The sequence below is a fragment of the Diceros bicornis genome, chromosome X, assembly GCF_020826845.1.
Source record: "Diceros bicornis minor isolate mBicDic1 chromosome X, mDicBic1.mat.cur, whole genome shotgun sequence".
In the NCBI taxonomy this organism is placed as follows: Eukaryota; Metazoa; Chordata; class Mammalia; order Perissodactyla; family Rhinocerotidae; genus Diceros; species Diceros bicornis.
In genome coordinates this window covers 119,673,632-119,695,277 of record NC_080781.1, presented here as the reverse complement: position 1 = coordinate 119,695,277, position 21,646 = coordinate 119,673,632, and the positions used below count along the sequence as shown (strand labels likewise).

The 21,646-nt window shown below is 39.7% G+C and overlaps 1 protein-coding gene across 4 annotated transcripts in view; it reads right to left on the bottom strand.

Annotated features, from left to right (window-relative positions):
* Positions 1-15,014: 15,014 nt before the first annotated feature.
* ARHGAP36 (Rho GTPase activating protein 36) overlaps positions 15,015-21,646 on the bottom strand; it is a 31,566-nt gene continuing 24,934 nt past the window's right edge. For 2 of the 4 annotated variants that reach the window (XM_058536721.1, XM_058536722.1), the window contains exons 4-12: positions 20,985-21,220; positions 20,557-20,749; positions 20,284-20,339; positions 19,888-20,038; positions 19,286-19,434; positions 18,935-19,111; positions 18,596-18,693; positions 16,652-18,459; positions 15,015-16,260 (exon numbers count right to left, since the gene is read on the bottom strand). In XM_058536721.1, the coding sequence (XP_058392704.1) occupies positions 16,103-16,260; positions 16,652-18,459; positions 18,596-18,693; positions 18,935-19,111; positions 19,286-19,434; positions 19,888-20,038; positions 20,284-20,339; positions 20,557-20,749; positions 20,985-21,220 (3,026 nt within the window). In that variant the 3' untranslated portion in view covers positions 15,015-16,102. The remainder of the gene's footprint in view (positions 16,261-16,651; positions 18,460-18,595; positions 18,694-18,934; positions 19,112-19,285; positions 19,435-19,887; positions 20,039-20,283; positions 20,340-20,556; positions 20,750-20,984; positions 21,221-21,646) is intronic. The other 2 variants (XM_058536724.1, XM_058536723.1) reach the window with 1 other exon arrangement.

Below are 21,646 nucleotides of genomic sequence, written 5' to 3'. Positions count from 1 at the left end.
TTTAAAAGTTTGAAATCTTACAAAGTATCTTCTCTGATAACAATAGAATGAAACTAGAAATCATAACAGCAGTAAAACTCACACATATGTGGAAATTAAATAACACACTCTTAACCAATGGGTCAAAGAAGAAAACAAAAGGGAAATTGGAAAATACTTTGAGATAAGTGAATATGAAAACACAACATAGCAAAACTTATGGTAAGCAGTGCTCAGAGGAAAATTTATAGCTGTAAATGCCTGCATTATAAACAGGAGCTCAAACCAATAACTTGACTTTTCACTTTAAGGAAGTAGAAAAAGAAGTGCAAATTTTTAAAAAATTGGCAGAAGGAAGGAAATAATAAATGTTAAAGCATAGATAAATGAAATAGAGGATATAAAAAAACAATAGATAATCAACACAACCAACAGTTGGTTCTTTGAAAAGATCAACAAAATTGACAAAATTTCAGCTAGACTAAGAAAAAAGAAAGAAGACACAAATAACCATATTCAGAAATGGAAGTGAGACATTACTAACCATATTACAGAAATAAAAGATTATGGGAGAATATTATGAACCGTGAACTAACAAATTAGATGACCTAGATGAAATGGAAAAATTTCTACAAACACACAAACTGAAAACTGACGCAAGAAGAAATAGAAAATCTAAGCAGTCCTGTGACAAGTAAAAATATTGAGTCAATAATCAAATCTTTCCCCCCAAAAAAGAAAACCAAGTATTAGATGGCTTCATTGATGAATTCTATCAAAGATTTAAAGAAGAATCAATGCCAATCCTTCTCAAACTTTTCCGAGAAATAGAAGAATAGGGCATGCTTCCTAACTTATTCTATAAGGCCAGCAGTAGCCTGATATCAAATCCAAAGGCATCACAAGAAAATAAAACTACACACCAATACCCCTGATGAATATAGATGCAAAAATCCTCAACAAAATACTGAATAAGAAACATATTAAACATATTAAAACATATTAAAAGTATTATAACAAAATACTGAATAAGAAACATATTAAAAGGATTATACACCATGACCAAGTAGAATTTATCTGTAATGCAAGGGTGGTTCAACATAGGAAGAACAGTCAATGTAATAAACCACATTAATTCAATGTGAGAAGAAAAGTATATCATCTCAACTGATGCAAAAAAGCATTTGACAAAACCCAACACTCTTTCATGATAAAACACTCAGCAAATCCTAGACTTTAAATTAAAATGTAGAAAATCACAGAAGACCATTGCTCCCACCCTAGGAATGAGAACAAGCTGGATAATATACAAAAGTATGGTATTTTACACTACAATCAGAGAGTTGGGACTGCAAAGTAACAAAAATGAATTATTTTCCAGAATATGACAAGCATTCCTAAGATATCCATGTCCATTTCATCCCTAGAAGAGTGTCACAGATGGCAGTAAAGAAGAAACCTTCCAAAATTCTTAAAGAATCATTAAATGTCCCATGTTCACTGGTGTGACGATTCAGATTCCCAAGGAGTACCTCTCATTCAATGAGTTAGTTTGTACCTCCCACCAACTACTTCCAAAACCTTCATTAAGTGCATGGGATAATACATTAAAATGTGGCGACAGAGTTAATGCTGACAGAGATATCCCACCCCAAGTTGTGTTGTGCAGGATAACTGAGAGAAATCATTATGAATCACTGCAGGTCTTCTATGAGTACAAGTCAGAGGCTGACAAAGGCTAACAGTGGGTCTGGATAGTTGAAAGACATCTGCCCACAACACTCCAAACCTTCAACAAGTAAAAGATAGCAGCTAAAGTAGTTTTCTGAAGACTAGGGGCAGGGCATCAGTGTAAAGTGATATCTCCTGAAGCACAGAAAACCAAAGGCAGGACTGGGGAGCTAAGAGAATTAATTAGAGAACCAAAAAGCTGACGTCCAAGCTCTGAAACAGAGAGAAATCTTCCATAGTTCTTGAAGTGGGCAGCAGGCTGGAGAGCACAAAGAAATCTTCACAGGTCCATCTGTGCTCAAATCTTAAGCTCTGATATAGGGAAAACCTGCACACAAATGTTTATAGCAGCTTTGTTCATAGATGCCAAAACTTGGAAGCAACGAAGATGCCCTTCAGTAGGCGAATGGGTAAAGAAACTGTGTTACATCCATACAATAGAAGGTTATACAGTGTTAAAAAGAAGCGAGCAAGAAGCCCAGAAATAAAACCACACATACACAGACAGCTAAGCTTCGACAAAGGAGCTAAGAACATACAATGGATAAAGGAAAATTTCTTCAATAAATGGTGCTGGGAAAACTGGACAGCCAAATGCAAAAGAATGAAAGTAGACCATCTGCTTTTGCCATTCACAAAAATTAACTCAAAATGGATCAAAGCCCTGAAGGTGAGACCTGAAACTATGAAACTCCTAGAAGAAAATATAGGCAACACACTATTTGACATTGGTCATAAAGGAATCTTTTCGGATGCCATGTCTACTCAGACAAGGGAAACTAAAGAAAAAATAAGCAAGTGGGACTTTATCAGGTTAAAAAGCTTCTTCAAGGCAAATGAAACCAGGATCAAAATGAATAGACACCCCACCAGCTAGGAGAAAATATTTGCAAAACATATCCGACAAGGGGTTAATCTCCATAATATATAAAGAACTCATATAACTGAACAACAAAAATCAAACAACCTGATCAAAAAATGGGCAGAGGAAATGAACAGACACTTCTCCAAAGAAGATATACAGATGGCCAATAGGCATATGAAAAGATGTTCAACATCACTAATCTTCAGGGAAATGCAAATCAAAACTACACTAAGATATCACCTTACACCCGTTAGAATGGCTATAATCACCAAGACAAAAAACAACAAATGTTGGAGAGGATGTGGAGAAACGGGAACCTTCATTCACTGCTGGTGGGAATACAAACTGGTGCAGCCTCTATGGAAAACAGTATAGAGATTCCTCAGAAAACTAAAAATAGAAATACCCTACAATCCAGCTATCCCACTGCTGGGAATCTATCCAACAAACCTGAAATCAACAATCCAAAGAGGCTTATGCACCCCTATGTTCATTGCAGAATTATTCACTATAGCCAAGAAGTGGAAGCAACCTAAGAGTCCCTCGACTGAAGATTAGATAAAGAATATGTGGTATATATGTACAATGGAATACTACTCAGCCATAAAAAAGACAAAATTGTCCCATTTGCAACAACATGGATGGACCTGGAGGGTATTATGTTAAGTGTAATAAGCCAGAGAGAGAAAGATAAACACCATGTGACTTCTCTCATATGTGGAATATAAACCAACACATGGACAGAGGGAACTCTATGGTGGTTACCAGGGGCAAGGGGGTTGTGGGGTGGGCACAAGGGGTGAAGAGAGGCATGTATATGGTGACTGACAAACAATAATGTACAGCCAAAATTTCACAATGTTATAAACTATTAAGACATCAATAAAAAAAAATGAGCAACAAGCCATGAAAAGACATGGAGGAACATTAAATGTACATTGCTAAGTGAAAGTGGTCAATTAAAAAGGCTGCATGCTGTATGATTCCAACTATATAATGTTCTGGATGGCAGAACTACGGAAACAGTAAAAATATCAGTGGCTGATAGGAGTTCCAGGGGAGGGAGGAAGGGATGAATAAGTGGAGCATTATAACAGGGAATTTTAGAGCAATAAAACTATTTTTCTTTATGATACTATAATGATGGATACACGTCACTATACATGAGAAAGTGTCCACAATAGATAAATTTTAGAGGCAGAACTTAGATTAGTGATTGCCTAGGGCTGGGGCCTAAGGAGGAATGGGGAATAGACTGCTAATATGTGTGGCTTTTATTTTAGGAGGGAGGTAAATGTTCTTAATTTAGGTAGTGGTGATGTGCACAACTCTACTAAAATAGTAAAACATTGAGTAATAAATGACTTTAAATGGATACAATTTATGGTATGTAAAACACACCTCGATAAAGCCGTTTTAAAAAATTAGAGAAAGGAAAGAAATCTGGAATATTAATATCAGACAGTGTAAACTTTAAAACAAGCAATATTAACAGTGATAAAAAGGATCATTACATAATTATGAAGGGATCAGTTCACCAAGGAAACAACAATCATAAATGTGTGTGCACCTAACAATAGAACTGCAAAATACATGAAGTAAATATAGAACTTCAAAAGAAATAAACAAATCCACATTTATAGTTGGAGATTCAACACTATTTCCACAGCAATTAATACAACAAGTACAGAGAAATAAATATGTATATAAAAGACTTGAGTGAAACTATTAATCAACTTGTCTTAATCGATGTATAGAAAATACACCACCAAACAACAGCAGAATAAACATGGTTTTCAAGCGCACATGCAACATTTGCCAACATGTAACATATTTCTGGGTTGTAAAACAGACTTCAAAAAATTTAAGAGATTGAGTCAGATAAAGTATGTTTTGTGAACACACAGAATTAAATTAGAAATAAGTAAAAGAAAAATATTAGAAACTTCCTAAACAGTGTGAAATTAATACATACATATGATTTTCTTTTTGATCAAGAAAGAATAATAGAGACAAATTTACCATCCCACTTGAAACAACTTAAGAAACTGTCAAAATATACGATATAATGGTTCTCAAGACACTGTCTATCATGCAACAAAGGATAGTGATCCCTGAAAGACAGGAAACAAATGAGACGAACTTGACAAATGCTCCAACTTGATGCCTGGAAAAGGTACCAGGGTGCAGTGCAGGGAGGGGAAATCCAAGCATTATTAGAAGTCTCCATGTGTTGAAGTGACAGAGCTGGAAGTCCTAGGAGGTCAAGGTAGCTGAAGTTCACAGAGCAGAGTATCTCAGAGGAGAGAGCTGTACAAATAAAGAACTGTGGAAATCTGCAGAGGGTCCTAATCCATTATTTATCTCAGGGCTGATGTGTTTGGTAATGCAAAGAAATCATCCAAATCCAGGCAACAAATTACCTGAAGGGATTAGAGGGAATAGTACCTGGTATTCACACAGGGCTGAAAATGATGCTTGTACCTATCAGCTAGAGTTGAAAACCTCATAATTCATGGGTCATAGAGAGGAATACTCAAAAGGGTCTTGCTTCAGTGGTGGAAAAGTGAATCCTAGAAAAAATGTGTCTCTGGTCCACCTAACAAAGTATAAAAGCAAGTCCTGTAAATATCAGCCTGTTTGGCAGTAATTTAACTGCACCCTAGAAAAAAGTTCTAGAATATTTATAGGAATACAAAACATGCAGCACCCTACAAGTCAAAATTCACAAGGTCTGGCACCCAATCCAAAAATTACAAGGCAAATAACACAGCAGGAAAGTACTACCTATAATAAGGAGAAAAATCAGCCAATCAGAACAGATGTAAAACTGACACAGATGATAAAGCTAACAGTCAAGAACATCAGAACAGTTATTATGCCTGTATTACATTTGTTCAAGAAGATAGAGGAAAGATTGAACACATCAGTCAGAGAAATGGAAGATATAAAAAAGGCACAAATTATCTCTAGATATGTAAACCACAATGTATGTGGTGAAGAATTCAGTAGATGGGATTAATAACAGATTAGACATTTCAAAAGAAAAGATAAATGAACATAAAGACATACAAATCAAAACTCTCCAAAATGAAACGCAAAGAGAAAAAAGATGGAAATAAAATGAGGAGCATCATTGAGTTGTGGGATAATTTAAAATCTTAATATATGTGTAATTGGAGTCCCTGAAGAAAAGGAGAGAGAGTGTGAGACAGAGAAAAAATATTTGAAGAGGTAATGGTGAAAAACATTCCAGAATTGATGAAAACTACATACCCACAGATCGAAGAGGCTTAACACACCCCAAGTATAAGAAACATGTAAAAGACTGCACCAAAGCCCATGAAAACAAAATCAATCAAAGCAAATGATAAAGAGAAACTTTTAAAATTAAGCCATAGGAAAAAAGACACATTATGTACAGAGGAAGACAGATAAGAACAATAGAAAATTTCTCATCAGAAATCATGAAAGCTAGTACACAGTAAAGGAACATCTTTAAAGTACTGAAAGAAAAACAGCAACAATCCAGAATTCTATTCTCAAATACATTTCAAAAAAGTAGGATAAATAATGACATTTTCAGTCACAGAAAAGCTGAAAGAATTAATCACCATCTGACCTGCACTAGAAGAATTTTAAAGGAAGTCCTTCAGCTATAAATGTGTGGAGTGTGTGTGTGTGTGTAAATATGGATATGCATAAGAAAATGAAAAACACTGGAAATAGTAACTGCATGGGAAAATATATATGATTTATTTCTTATTAATTTACTATTTATAAAATTTTACTCTTTAAGCAAAAATAATAACAATGTATCATGAGGTAAACAACGTGACATTTTCACAAAGGTCAGCAGAGGAGAAATGGCAGTATGCTATTTTAAGATTCTTATACTATGTGGTAGGCAAATTTTAATATGGTTCCCATGATCTTTACCCTCTGATTTTATGTCCTGTATAATCCCCTCACCCTGAGTATGGGTGGGACATGTGAGTTGTTTCTAGTCAATAGAATATAGCAAGGGTGATGGAATAACACTTCTTTGATTAGGTCATGTTATATGGCAAACAGGATGGAATACCTCTCCCATCATTATATTGTGTTATAAAAGACTCTGTCTTAGCAGACTGGTCTCCTATGAGCCTTGAAGAAGCAAAAAGACACGTTATGAACTGCCTCTGGAGATAACCACATGGTAAGGAACTGAAGGTGGCCTCTAGGATCTGAGGGCCACATTCAACTGACAGTCAGTAAGAAACAAAAGCTTTTAGTCACACAGTTGCAAGGAAATGAATTCTGCCAATAAACTCAATGATTTTGAAAGTAGATTCTTCCCTAGTTGATCCTCTAGATGAGAATATAGTCCAACCAACACCTTGATTGCAGCTTTATGAGACCCAGTGCAGATGATCCAGCTAAGACATGCCCAGATTACTGACTCTCAGAAATCATGAGATAATAAATGTGTGTTGTTTTATGCTGCTGCACTGGAGGTTGTAGCCAGTACAGTAAGACAAGAAAGATAAGAGGCATCCAGACTTCAAAGGAATAAAGGAGACTTTATTCACAGATACCATAATCATCAGTGCAGAAAATCTAATGGGTGCTATAAAACAAAGCTACTATAACTAATAATATACAAGTCTAACTTACAAAAATTAATTTTATTTCTGTATATTAACGAATTAAATATTTTTAAAACTACTTACAATGGCATAAAAATTGTGAAATACAGATAAATCTGACAGAAGAACTGCAAGACTACTGAAAACTAAAAAATGTTGCTGATAGAAAATAAAGAAGACCTAAATAAAGAGAGATTTACCTTGTTAGTGAGTCAAAAGATTCAAAATTGATCCATAGATTAAATGCAATCTCAATCAAAATACTATGAAGGTTTTTTGCATAAAGTCATAAACTAATTCAAAAACTCATATTGAAATCCGATGGACATAGAATGTTCCAAAAAACTGAATAAGAAGAATAAATTTGGTAGCTCAACAAAATACTAGCAAACCAAACTCAACAGCACAGTAAAGGGACCATAACTATGATCAAGTGGGATTTATCCCTGAGACGCAAGGATGGTTTAACATCCACAAATTGATAAATGTGATACACCACATTAATAGAATGAAAGATAAAAAATCATATGATCATCTCAATAGATGCAGAAAAAGCATTTGACAAAATTCAACATCACTTCATGATAAAAACCCTCAACAAATTGGGTATAGAAGGAACATACCTCAACATAATAAAGGCCATATATGACAAACCCACAGCTAACATTATACTCAATGGTGAAAGGTTGAAAGCTTTTCGTCTAAGATCAGGAAGAAGACCAGGGTGCCCACTCTTACTACTCTTATTCAATATAGTACAGGAAGTCTTAGCTAGAGCAATCAGGCAAGATCAAGACTAAAAGGCGTCCAAATTGGAAAAGAATAAGTAAAATTGTCTTTATTTACAGATGGCATTATCTTATATCTAAAAAACCCTAAAGACTCCACCAAAAAACTTGAATAATCAACGAATTCGGTAAAGTTACAGGATATAAAATCAACATACAGAAATCAGTTGTGTTTCTATATACTAAAGATGAAATAACTGCAAATGAAACTAAGAGAACAATCTCATTCACAATAGCATCAAAAACAATAAAATGTTTAGGAATAAATTTAACCAAGGAAGTAAAATATCTGTGCACTGAAAACTACAAGACTTTGATGAAAGAAATTGAAGAAAACACAAACCAATGGAAAGATACCCTGTGTTCATGGGTTAGAAGAATTAATATTGTTAAAATGTCCATACTTCCCAAAGCCCTCTACAGATTCAGAGCAATCCTTATCAAAATTCTCATGGGATTTTTCACAGAAATAGAAAAAACAATCCTAAACTTTGTATGGAACCACAAAAGACCCCAAATAGCCAAAGCAATTCTGAGAAAGAAGAACAAGCTGGGTGCATCACACTTCCTGATTTCAAACTATATTACAAAGCTATAGTAATCAGAACAGTGTGGCACTGGCATAAAAACAGGCACATAGACCAATGTAACAGAGTAGAGAGCCCAGAAATAAGTCCCCGCATATACGGTCAACTAATATTTGACAAGCGAGCCAAGAATACTCAATGGGGAAAGGATAGTCTCTTCAATAAACGGCATTGGGAAAACTGGATAAACACAGGCACAAGAATGAAATTGGACTCCTATCTTACACCACTCACAAAAATTTACTCAAAATGGATTAAAGACTTTAATGTAAGACCTAAAACTGAAACTACTGGAAGAAAACATAGGGGACAAGCTCCTCAACATTGGTCTTGGCAATGTCTTTTTGGATATGACAGCAAAAGTAAACAAGTGGCATTATATCAAATTTAAAAACTTCTGCAAAGCAATAGAAACAATCAGCAAAATGAAAAGGCAATTCACCAAAGAGGAGAAAATATTTGCAAACCGTATATCTGATAAGGGATTAATACCCAAAATATATAAGGAATTCATACAACTCAATAGCAAAAACAATCTCTTTAAAAAAATGAGAAGAGGACTTGAATAGACATTTTTCCTAAGAAGGCATACAAATGGCCAACATGTACATGAAAAGATTCTCAACATCACTAGTCTTCAGGGAAATGCAAATCAAAATCACAATGATATATCACCTCATACCTTTTAGAATGGCTGTTATCAAAAAGATAAGAGATAACAAATGCTGGCGAGGATGTGGAGAAAAGAGAACACTTGTGCACTGTTGGTGGGAATGTATATTGGTACAGCCACTATAGAGAACAGTATGGAGGTTCCTCATAAAATTAAAAATAGGACTACCATATGATCTGGCAATCCCACTTGTGGGTATATATCCAAAGGAAATGAAATCACTGTCTCTAAGAGACATCTGCACTGCCATGTTCATTGCAACATTGTTCATAATAGGCAAGATATGGAAACAACCTAAGTGTCCATTGATGGATGAATGGATAAAGAAAATGTAGTGTGCATATATATGTATATATACACACACAAAGGAATATTATTCAACCTTATAAAAAGAAGGAAATCCCATCACTTGTGACAGCATGTGACAGCATGGATGAACCTAGAGGGCATTATGCTAAGTGAAATAAGTCAGACAAAGGCAAATACTGTATGATCTCACTTATATGTAGAATCTAAAAATATTGAACTGATAAAAACAGAGAGTAGAATGGTGTTTACCAGGGGCTGAGTGGTGGGAAATAGGGAGATGTTGGTCAAAAGGTACAAACTTTCAGTTATAAGATAAGTAAGTTCCAGGGATCTAATGTACAGCATGGTGACTATAGTCATCAATGCTGTATTATATACTTGAAAGTTGCTATGAGAGTAGAGCTTTAATGTTCTCACTACCACCACCACAACAACAACAAAATGGTAATGATGTGAGGTAAAGGGGATGCTAAATAATCTTATTGCTGTAAACATTTTGCAATATATACATGTATCAGATCATCACATTGTATACCTTAAACTCACTCGATATTATACGTCAATTATATGTCAATAAAGCTGGGGAAAAAAATGGCAACTGACACTCTTCAATTTAAAGATTTATTTTAAATCTAAAGCAATCAAAAGAGATCGTACTGACATAAAAAGAGACAAATAGATCCATCAAACAGAGAGGAAATGCAGAAATACACACAAAATGAATGATTAACTGATTTTTGACAAACCTGTAAAGGCAATTAAATAGAGAAATGATAGTCTCTTCAATAAATGGTGCTAGAAAATGTGGATATATGTGTGGAAGAAAAAAAAACTTCAATCCATACCTCGCACTATATATAAAATCAACTCAAAAATAAATTGCAGACAGAAATAGAAAAACTAAAAATATTTTTTGTTTTTAGTTTTTTAATATGGTGTATTACATTGATTAGCATCATTAGTCTTTAGAGAAATGCAAATCAAAACCACAAGGAGAGTGGACCGGCCCAGTGGCTTAGCAGTTAAGTGTGCACGCTCTGCTACTGGAGGCCCGGGTTCAGATCCTGGGAGCGCACCGACGCACTGCTTGTGCGGCCATGCTGAGGCGGCGTCCCACATACAGCAACTAGAAGGATGTGCAACTATGACATACAACTATCTACTGGGGCTTTGGGGAGAAAAAGGGGAAAAAAAAGGAGGAGGATTGGCAATAGATGTTAGCTCAGGGCCAGTCTTCCCCAGCAAAAAAGAGGAGGATTGGCATGGATGTTAGCTCAGGCCTGATCTTCCTCACACACACACACAAAAAAAACCACAAGGAGAAACCATTCACATGACTAGGAGGGCTGTAATCAAAAAAACAGATAATAAAAATTGTTGGCAAGGATATAAAGAAGTTGGAAATCTCATGCATCACTGGTGGGAACGTGAAATGGTTCAGTCGCTCTAAAAAACCATTTGACACTTTCTCAAAAATGTTAAAAATAGAGTTACCATATGACCCAGCAGTTCCACTCATAGGTATATACCTAAGACAAATGAAAACATACCTTCACCTTCACACAAAAACTTGTACATGAATTACATAGCAGCGTTATTTATAATAAGAAAAAGTGGAAACAACCCATTTGGCCCTCAACTGATGATTGGATAAATAAAACTATAAAAATTCTTGGAAAAAACAGCAGAAAACAGGGCCAGAAGTAAAGAGAGGCAAATGAGGGCGCAAAACTTAAGGATGTCCTCACTGTCAGGGACTTGCACAACCTTGAGAGTGAGATCCTTTGTCCTAGGCCACTATTCTCTTCACTGTAGTGTAGACTTTAGGAGAAATGCTTAGCAATCTTGGTGTAGGCAAAGATTTCTTAGAAATGACACCAAAATCAAGATGTTAAAATGTTTTTTAACATGATAAACTAGACTTCATTAAATTTAAAACTTCTGCTCTTCAAAAGATTCCATTAAGAAAATGAAAGACAAGTCATAGACTGGAAAAAAAATTATTCAGAATGTATAAAGAACATTTAACGCTCAATCAAAAATCTCAATTATAAATAGGCAGAAGATTTGGACAGGTACACAACCAAAGGATGGGGAAACAAGAAAAATGCTCAACATCATTATTTAGTAGGTAAATGCAAATTAAATATGGTATATCTATACAATGAAATATTATTTGGCATTAAAAAACAATGAAGTTCTGATACATGCTATAACATGAATGAATCTTGAAAACATTATGCTACATGAAAGAAGCCAGTCACAAAAAATCACATATCATATGATTCCATTTATATGAAATGTCCAGAATAGGAAAGTCTGTAGAGATAGAAAGTTGTTTGCTGGTTGCCTAGGTTTGGGGGATAGGGAGGATAGAAAATGACTGCTAATTGGTATGTGATTATGTTTTGGAGTGATGAAAATATTATTAAATTAGATTATGGCAATCATTGCACAACTCTGTGAATACACTAAAAATATTGAATTGTACACTCTACATTATAGATTGTATGATATGGAAATTATCTCTAAATAAAGACTTTTTAAAATAACCAGGAGGAGACTTCTGTTCAGGATAAGATCGCATAGACCTTTTTTCCCAAGCTCCTCCCTACTAAGTACAACTATAAACCCTGGAAATAACTTCAGAGACAACCAAAGGAGAATTCTGAAAGATGGAAGAGGAAGGTGTACTGGCTTGAGAGCCCAGGACTGGAGAAACAGCACAGCATCATGACATCTTATGTCTTCTCAACCAACAGAAAAAGGTGACCCAGGCCTGCTATTTCCTGAACACAAGCTTAGTTTTAGCAACAGAAGGTGGCCCAGGTAGGCTCATTCTTCCTCTGGATCAAATGGACGTCCCACCTACAACAGGTGAGTAAGGCAGCACTACAAATCAATAACAGAAAGATAACAAAAATCTCAAAACACTTGGAAACTAAACTAACCTTCTAAATAATCCATGGGTCAATGAGAAAGTCTCAAGGGAAATAAAATATATATTGAACTGAATGAAAATACAACATATCAAAACTTGTGGTAGACTGTTAAAGCACTGAATGCTTATGCTAGAAAAGAGAAAATCAATAATCTAAGTTTCCACCTAAAGAAACTAGAAAAACGAACAAGAATAAAGCAGAAGAGAGGATGTATTGGGGGTGAGTTAGAGAGAAAGGGCTTGTTATTTGAGGGGACTGATGTAGAAATGGAATCTGAATGGGAGAAGAATTAGAGAAAGAGATGACCTGGGGCATGTGAAAGGATTGCTGAGTGGCCGGCAGAGGTTGGAAATTCTATTTAGAGGACCAATATTTGGAGCCACTCCTGCTTTTTCTCACAGTGGTCATTATGAGACTGGAGAAATCAGATGTTTAGAGGGACCCAAAACTGATACTAAATAGTGCAGATGTGGTATTTGGAGGGCAAGGGGATGAAGATGTCATCAGTGCTGAATCAATACACCCTAAGATCCTGGCTGGATAAGGAAAGAAGTGAAGAGAAAAGGAAAGGCTTGAGGCACTGGACACCTCAATGAAGCCAAATAACAGATGACATGGGATCCAGCAATTGTTAGGAGATTTGAGTCACAATGGGATATTGGAGTTGAGTCTTTTCGAAGTGAAGTCATGCCCAGTGATGCCAAGTGGCTAGGGATGGTGAAGTGCTAAGAAGTTAAAGGGCAGGGTGATGAGGCCAGGGTGTGTGGGATGGGTCTTCCACGTGGGTATTGTTGAGCTCACCCAGGATAAGGACAGGACTTGGAGCATCAAGAAAGCCTGTTGAGCTGGTCTTTACAGTATGGGGAAGAGTGAGGATAATGCCCACATCTACTCACCACTCTCAGCCCCAACCCCTTGATTAGGAGTCAGCCTGGGTAGGAACGTAGGGAAAGCAATAAGATCAGGAGAAAACCTGGTTTCAGGGAAGGCTAGGAAATGAAGAGAATGTTTTGAAACAATCTACTTTCCCATTTGTTATCTGGTTTATTTGTTGGTTTTTCAGCTGAGTGGGAAATGCACAGGTAAACTCCTCCCGGGACATATTTTACTATTTTGGTCCCATAAAGTCTGAGAATGGCAGTCAGAAGGCCTGTCTGTGTCTTAATCCAAGTCTCTGACCTCAGGAAAGTCCTTTCACAATATGAGCCCTTGTGTGACCATTCATGTAACAAGAGAGTTGGGATGGATGGGCTCTACCCATCCATTAAAGCCATTTTCCACTGGCTTTAATATCTATGGGCTGTAGATACAAATGCTGAGGTCTGCCTGAGATATCACAGTTATTGTCTTATACCTTGTGCTATCTGGAGAGAAAGGATCTATAAGGAAGGAATCTGAAGCTTGCTTGTTAAAAGCACAAATCCCACCTACAAAACTGACTGCAGACATCACAATGCATCTTTGTGTCAGAGGAAGAATCCCAAAATGGATTGGCCACTATAATCTAGTGGTTAAACACTCCAGCTTTGGAGACTGGCTGTTTTCCACTAGCAAGATATGTAATTTGGGCAGGTTATTTGACCTCTCTTTATCTCATTTTCCTCAAGAAGAAAATGAGGATGACACTAGCATGTATCTCATCAAGTTGTTGTGACTGTTAAATAAAATGAGGCATGTAAAGATTTAAACACAGTGCCAGACACTTTGGAAGAACTCAATATGTGTTAGCTATCAATATAATTATTATTATAAAATAGTTATTATTATAGGAGGGGCCAATGTTGTATTTCTGCTGTCTGTAAAACTCTAGGCAAGGAAATATCCTAAACCAAAGTGTGCAAAAATAAATAATACACACCATTCCATTTTCTGGGGCCCTGTCCCTGACATGGGAAATTTCCAAGCACGTCATAAAGTCTTAAGCTTTCAAGAAAGGTTGAAAGTCCTGTCAGTCAAACAGCAGCACGTTCGTCTCTTACCCTTGGAAATCATATGTCTCCAGATGTTTCTAGGTTTTCACTTTTCAACAATCCAGGGAGAATATCTCAGTTAAGAAGACCTAGTGATCTCTCCCATTATTTCTCTCCTTTCCCCTTTAAAGGCCCTCCTCTTAAGCCTCATTCCTTTCCTCTACTTCTCCTTCATCCCTGTTTAACCATTTATTCTACTTTAACCCTTCCATTCTCTTTGTTCAATTACGGCCTTTCCTCTTTCTTCCATTTTACTCCCCTTTATTCCGCATCAACCCCTCCTCTTTATTCCATTTCTCTCCATCCCCTTATTCCACAGCACTCCTTCCCCTTTATTCCACATCATCTCCTCCCCTTTATCCCACTCACTCCATCCCTTTATATCATGTCACCACTCCCCCTTATCCTTCATCACCCCTTCTCCTTTACTCCTCTTCCTCCCCTGTCCTTCCCCTTCAGCTCCAGTCAGAGCTTCCCAACTCACCAACAAAATTTCAAATGAAAAAAAAAAAACAAAACACAGTAAGCCATGAATATGCTGCTGTCACAATACAGATGTTTATTAATGATTAAATGCCAGAGAAGTTTTAACAATCACAAATCTTCGAGCTCTGCGGTTGTTACCCATTGTATGATCAGTTTCTATCCCTCAATACAATACATTCTCCCTTCTATGGACTTTAGCAGTTGTTACCCATCAATATCAGCTATAATTGTAGATGTCATACACAACCCATATCTGTGTGTTACCAGAGCATGTCCCGCAAATTTGTACCGTCCTGCATAGAGGAAATACAGAGACGATAGATAAGAATATTCGTAATCAGGTGACTTCAACTACTTGGAACTATGTGTCCATACCTAACTAGCTGTTTCACTGACAAGGGGTGTGAATGCCAGCTGTCTGTAAAACAGATCCAGGAAATAAAATTGAACTTTTCCTCTAACTTTTGATCCCAGAAAAGCTAGTTAGGTTTACACTTGAGGTGTCCCTCTTGGCGTGATCTGAGCAAAACTGCACAGAATTTTGGGAGCGGCTGTTTGACGAGCCATTGGCCTAAATAATTTGGAAAAAAAAATATCCTGAGGTGGTGGAACTGCTGCGGGGACATGGCCGTGAATTGGTGTGACATGGGTTAGCATAAACTATCAGCTATCAGTAGGCTGACCTAATGTCCTAGCATGCCTCTTGAGGGCCGTTCCAACTGAGCTTTCGGGAAGAGGGTAGGAAAGTCAGGAAAAACATGCAATTCCCTTTGGGGGAGGGAAAGCACCTCGAGATTTGCGAGCTTCTCTGGGACAGGTGTTTACCACAAATGTCACATCAATTAAAGAAAGGGCTGTAATGAAGGAAAGCCAGGATCAGGGGTAAAAGAGAAAGGCAAGGTAGCACCAGGGAGCCTGGGCATGACACAGAAACATCTCTGCTTTTACCAGCTGAAGGAACCAAGTATCCCCAGTGAAGGGGCTGACTGTGTGTTTGGAAGTCTCAGCCTGACCCGAGCATCAGGTGGAACTCCTTCTCACCATCAGATCTTTACCTTCAAGACTCTCCTTAACATTTCCTGTGACATCCCAGGTCTACCCCCACCCTTTTCCCCTGTCCGGCACCTTATAGAAGGAAAAACACCTAACGAAAGAAGTAGCCGATGCCAGTTTTGGCCTCCTTCTCCCGGGGCACACGGAGCAATGGGCGGTCTTGCTCCGGAATGGGGGGGTTACCCGCTCCTTCCTCATCGTCATGGGAACGGGCAGTGCCGGGAGGCACAGCTGGCTCCTCAGAGGAACCTGGAAAATAGTAACAATGTTAACTCCTTATGTTTCTAGACTTCACACTTTGCACAGTACCCAAGGGACTAAGACCTAATTTTGAGCTTCAAATACAGTATGAGGCAAGAAGGTAAGGCAGAAATGATTATCCCCATTTGACATGTAAGAAAACTGCAGCCTATCAGTAGAACATAGATGTCTAAATCTAGGCCCACTGTGGAAGCTGGGTGTGGAAGGCTGGATTAGAGAACAGAAAGAGTGAGACAGATATGCCATGCTTAGAGCAAATGGACAATATCACCAGGGAAGCGGGGAAGAAGGCAGCCTGCTAACAACCACCACCACCCTACAACCAGCCTGACTAATTTTACTAAGCAAATGAGTACCAAAGCTGGAGCCGGAAGCTTACAGCACTTCATGGAGGAGAGAAAGCAGGTGTCGGTCTTCAATGACTCTGGGTAGGACTTGTAGTCCATGACTCGGCCAGGCTGAGACTTGTTTTTAAGGAGGGTGATATGTACAGGAAAGATAACATCTGCATCTTCTTTATGGAACTGGATTGCCTTTGGATTCTGAACCTCTTTAGAGGCAAGATCATTAGGTACTGGGACTGCTTCCACATTCATGATTTCTTCAAGATTGACAGCCAGGTCTGGCTGAGGGTCTGGAATTGTATAGAGAATGGAGACATCTTCAGGCTCTGGAGCCACATTGGTAACTTCATCTTCTTCAAAAGTGTTGGCGTGGTCTTTCTGAGAATCTGGAATTTTGTTGTGAATTTGAGCATCCTCAGGCTCTGGAACCACATTAAAAACTGAGTCTTTTTCAAGATTGAGGTTTTCTTCAGAGTCTTGGATTCCACTGACATCAAAGGCTGCTTCGTGTCCTGGTATTTCTTCAGCATCTGAGGCATCTTCATTGTTTGGAACTCCACTCACATCTGAGGATTCTTCCTGATCTTGAATTTCATCAAAATTGGAGAAATCTTCAGGACTCGTTACCACATGGAGAGCTGGGACCTCTTCAGGGTTGGAGTCTTCTTCAGAGCCTGTAAATCCATCGACCTCTGGAGTTTCTTCATGATCTGGAATTTCTTCAGTATCTGAGGTTTCTTCATTATTTGGGACTGCATCAAGAGCTGGGACCTCTTCGAGATTGGGATCTTCTTCAGAGTCTGAGAGTCCATTGACCTCTGGAGACTCTTCTTGATTTGGGATTTCATGACCACTCGGGGCTTCATCAGGGCTTGGGACCACGTGAAGAGCTGGGACTTCTTCAAAATCAAGGTCTTCGTCAGCAACTGAAATCCCATTGACTGCTGGGATTTCTTCGTGGTCTGGAATTTCTTCAGCATTTGAGGCTTCATCATTTGGGATTTCATCAAGAGCTGGAACCTCTTCAAGACTGGGGTCTTCTTCAGAATCTGGGTTTTCATCACTATCTGAGGCATCTGCATGGTCTGGGATTTCATCAGTGTCTGGTGCTTCTTCATTGTCTGGGATTTCATCAATATCTGAGGCTTCTTCATTGTTTGGAATTACATCAAGATAGGGAACTTCTGCGAGGTCAAGATTTTGGTAGTCTTCAAAATCTGGTCCTTCTTCAAGGTCATGATTTGGGTTTTCTCCAGGGTTGGGGATTTCTTGCACATCTGGGGCTCCTTCAGGATCTGGGACCATATCAAAATATGGTATTTCTTCAAAGTCTGGGATTTCAATGAGTTCTGGAATTTCATCATCAGGGTCTAGAATATCCTCAAGGGGAGGAAGATCATCAAAATTCAGGGTATCATCATCATCGTCATCATCATCATCATCATCATCTTCTTCTTCATCAAGCTCTGGTATGCCTTCAAGATGTGGGCCTTGAATCTCAAGGTCATTTGGGATCTCGAGACCTTGGACTTCCCCAAAGACTACTCCTTGATTGAGATATTCAAATACTAGCTCTTCATTGACTGACACATCTTCCTCAGAGGACTCATCTTCCTCAAGGGGCTCATCTTCAGCAAGGACCTGGCCTTCAGGAAGGGCCTGACCTTCACCAAGGGACTGACCTTCAGCAAGGGCCTGACCTTCAGCAAGGGCCTGACCTCCAGCAGGGAACTGACCTTCATCAAAAGGCTTGCTTTGAGCAAGGACAGCAGCCCGGGCTTCAGCAGAGCTTTCTACTGGATCAGAAAGTAAAGCATCCTCTTCCATCTTTATCCGTGCACTCCTGAATGGCAATGAATTTTGAAAAGCAAGTCAGTTTGTATACTTGGGTTGACTAACATAAACATAGTCTGGGGTTGGAAGCCCCCATAGGAGATTCTGCTTCAGGCTAAGCATGAACAAACCAAGAAAACACTCACTGGATCTTCCTCAAATTCCTACGTCTGATAAAATCAAGGGCTTCAGGACTGGATTTCCACACACGCTTAGCAACCTGCCTCTGAATATGGGGAGGCACCTGAGGATAAAATTAACAATGTTAGCTTTTATTTCATAACATTGTTTTATTTATACTCATCTCCATCAGGTACCAGGGACTGAAGGCACCATGACCTTCAGTCATTGTGGGAGGAATTTCTAGACTGGGATATTTTGTGGCTGCCTGCTTTGGCTACTCTCAGGGATGCGTGTACAACTCTTCCTTGCCTTGTGAACAGGAGAGAGAGCTGTGAAATAAGTGTGCCCAAAATTCCACCTACCTGGAAGAGGATATCCCAGTTATCAATCATGGCACGGACCACATTGACAGAAGCAACATAGTGGTCAATCCCCAGTCTTGTTTTCCTGGACTCCCTCTTGGCAAATCTCCCCTTCTTCAGAAGAGCAGATCCAAACACCAAGGCCAAATTGGTGGAAGTCATACGGTTGCCTGAAACCTAGGTAAAGGAAAGCAGAAAGTGATCCACTCTGAGGTAATAATGGGAGTTGTACAAATAGAAGTGTCTCTTTTTGTTCTTGTTTCCCTCTCCTTCTGTCTCTTTGTCTTTGTCTCATATACTCCCACACATGCCCCTACTATAGCTCTTACTACCCTTCCCAGAGCTTTTTACCAACTGTCCGTCAATGCCAATGGAGTCCTCGCAGTTCTCAGTGATTTTATGCAGAGCCTTCAGCAGACGCTCCAGGGTGTCACTGTGGCAGGGTGGCATCAGGTAAACCAGCAATTGCAGGGCAGAAAGCTGATCCTGTGGCTTCAGAGCTAAAGGAAGGAAAACAGGGGCTGCCTCAGGGGGCTAGCCTTGGCAGCAGCCTGATACCAAAAGAGATGTGATTCTGCTTGAAAATTGCTGAAAGCTATGGAGAAAGTACCCAGGTATCTTATCTGTGCTCATTCTCAAAGCATTTGATTTCAGAATCCCTAAAAGCAAGAAGTGCTCCCATCAAAATCAGACCCCCTCTACAGAACCTAGGTTCATCTTTGCCCTAAGAGGGCATACACAGCTTCAAGAAGCTCTAGAGAAGTTTTCAAACAACAGACTTATAATGGAAGATTAAGAGATACAAGGAAAGTAATCTAGAGAGGTGTTTTCATCTTTTGATGTTCATTCTGTCTTAGTTCCTTGGTGTCTTGCAGCTGAGCTCTGTCCCTAGACCCCCACACCCCCTGTACTATTTCCTTTCCTTGCCTGACAAAGGAGGGCAGAAGACTCACTTGCTGTCAGGAGGAAGGACATGTACAGATCATCTGGCAGCAGAGAGTCCTTCATGTCACGGAAAAACTCCTTGAGAAGTGCAGCCACATCATGCACATTCTGAGTGTCATCCAGTACTACATCCAGACCTTGATCAAATTCTTCACGGAGCTAGAAAAAGGGAGAGAATACATGGACTATCTGCCCTGCCCACTACAGGCTCCCTCTTGGCCATTCCTTCAATAAGTCTCAGGCCTCAGTGGAGGTAGCTGGCAATATGGTGTATCTAGGGGGCTAGAAAGAAGACCTTGCTCCCCCCACCAGGCATGACACTCCCCTCACGTCTGTGGGACAACCCTCAACTCTACCTGCTTTTTCTCACTCAAGGAACAAAAATATAAACATAGCCAATTTACCTCACGCACTCTCTCCTCAGAGTATTCCAGGGTGAAAATCCCCACTGTGCTTAAGCCTGAAAGAAAAGACCAGGGGATGCTAAGGATCTCTGGCCCCCTTCCCCACGGCATTTCTTTTCTCCTCCCTGGCTGCATCCCAACCCCAACTGGTGGCAGGGGAATGCTCCAGGCTCTTCATCCCGAGGCCTCTTTTCTCTCTCCGTTTCTAGAACACAGTTCTTTCCCTTTAATTGCCTCTTACCTTGATTTAACCATCATTTTCGGCCCCCTTACCATGTTTCTCAATGAAGTTGCAGCAAGCCTCAACAACCTGGGGGATTTGTTTAGCAATCGGGTTGAGGCTCATTTTCCTTTTGGATCCCAGAAGTCGCTGGCCAATTGGAAAGGAAATCTTGGAAAGTTGCAGGGTCTGCAGCAGCATGGCCCCGTCCTCCAGTTCAGCCAGGCTATCCACAGATACTGCACCCTGTGGAGATACCCAGACTATCTTAAAATGGGGGAGCAGGAAGGTAGCTTTGGACTTCCTGAGGACTGCGTCACATTCATAAGAGCAGACATTCCCTGGCAAGCCAATTACACCCCACCAACATGTTCTGTTCAGTTCCTCCTCCTTCTGACAACACAGGCCTTCGCCCTCCGTCCCCACAACCCTACACGCCTCAGGAAGGGCCCCTGCCTGAAACCTGGAGAGTTTAACTCACTCGACGCCCACGGCGAGTGAACTCCCGGGGCAAGGAGGGCGCATCCCGCCTGCGACTGAAAAAGCGCCTGATGCGGCCAAACATCCTTTGCACCACGTTTCCCCGACGACGGCCCGCAGCCTGACCAGTGGATTCTTCAGTCTGCATCGTGGCTCTTAATTCAAGATGCTTGCGGCGAGTAAGCTCATTCACCAGTACCTCTTCCAGACGAATGCCAAACGTCTTGAGTGATACGACTGGGCAGCCAGGGAGAGAAAGAATGAGAAACGTCAATGCTCCACAGCGTTTAAATCAGGAGGAACTGCAGGGGCTGTAACATTCCTCCAAGCAATCGCCGGCAGCCAACCCCACCCCTCCAGACCCGCAGCGTCCTTCCTTGGGGAGTGAGCCAAAAAGACCCTGCAGTGGTTTGGTGGAAGGACTCCGCCCCACTCAACTACCCTGAAGGAGCTCAAGGTCCCTGCCTTAAGTTCTGCCAGGAGGTGACCACCTTGAAGCAATAAGGGCAATTTCTTTGAGCGATCAGTCTGAGGTGGATCCACTGGAAAGGCTTAGGCAGAGCTGATGGGACCGCCCCGCGCGCCAGCAGCTAGTGCGCCATTTCCTGAAATCATCCCCTACGGGGTTCTGAGAGGAGGAGGGGGAGTGCCCCCAGGGGCAGT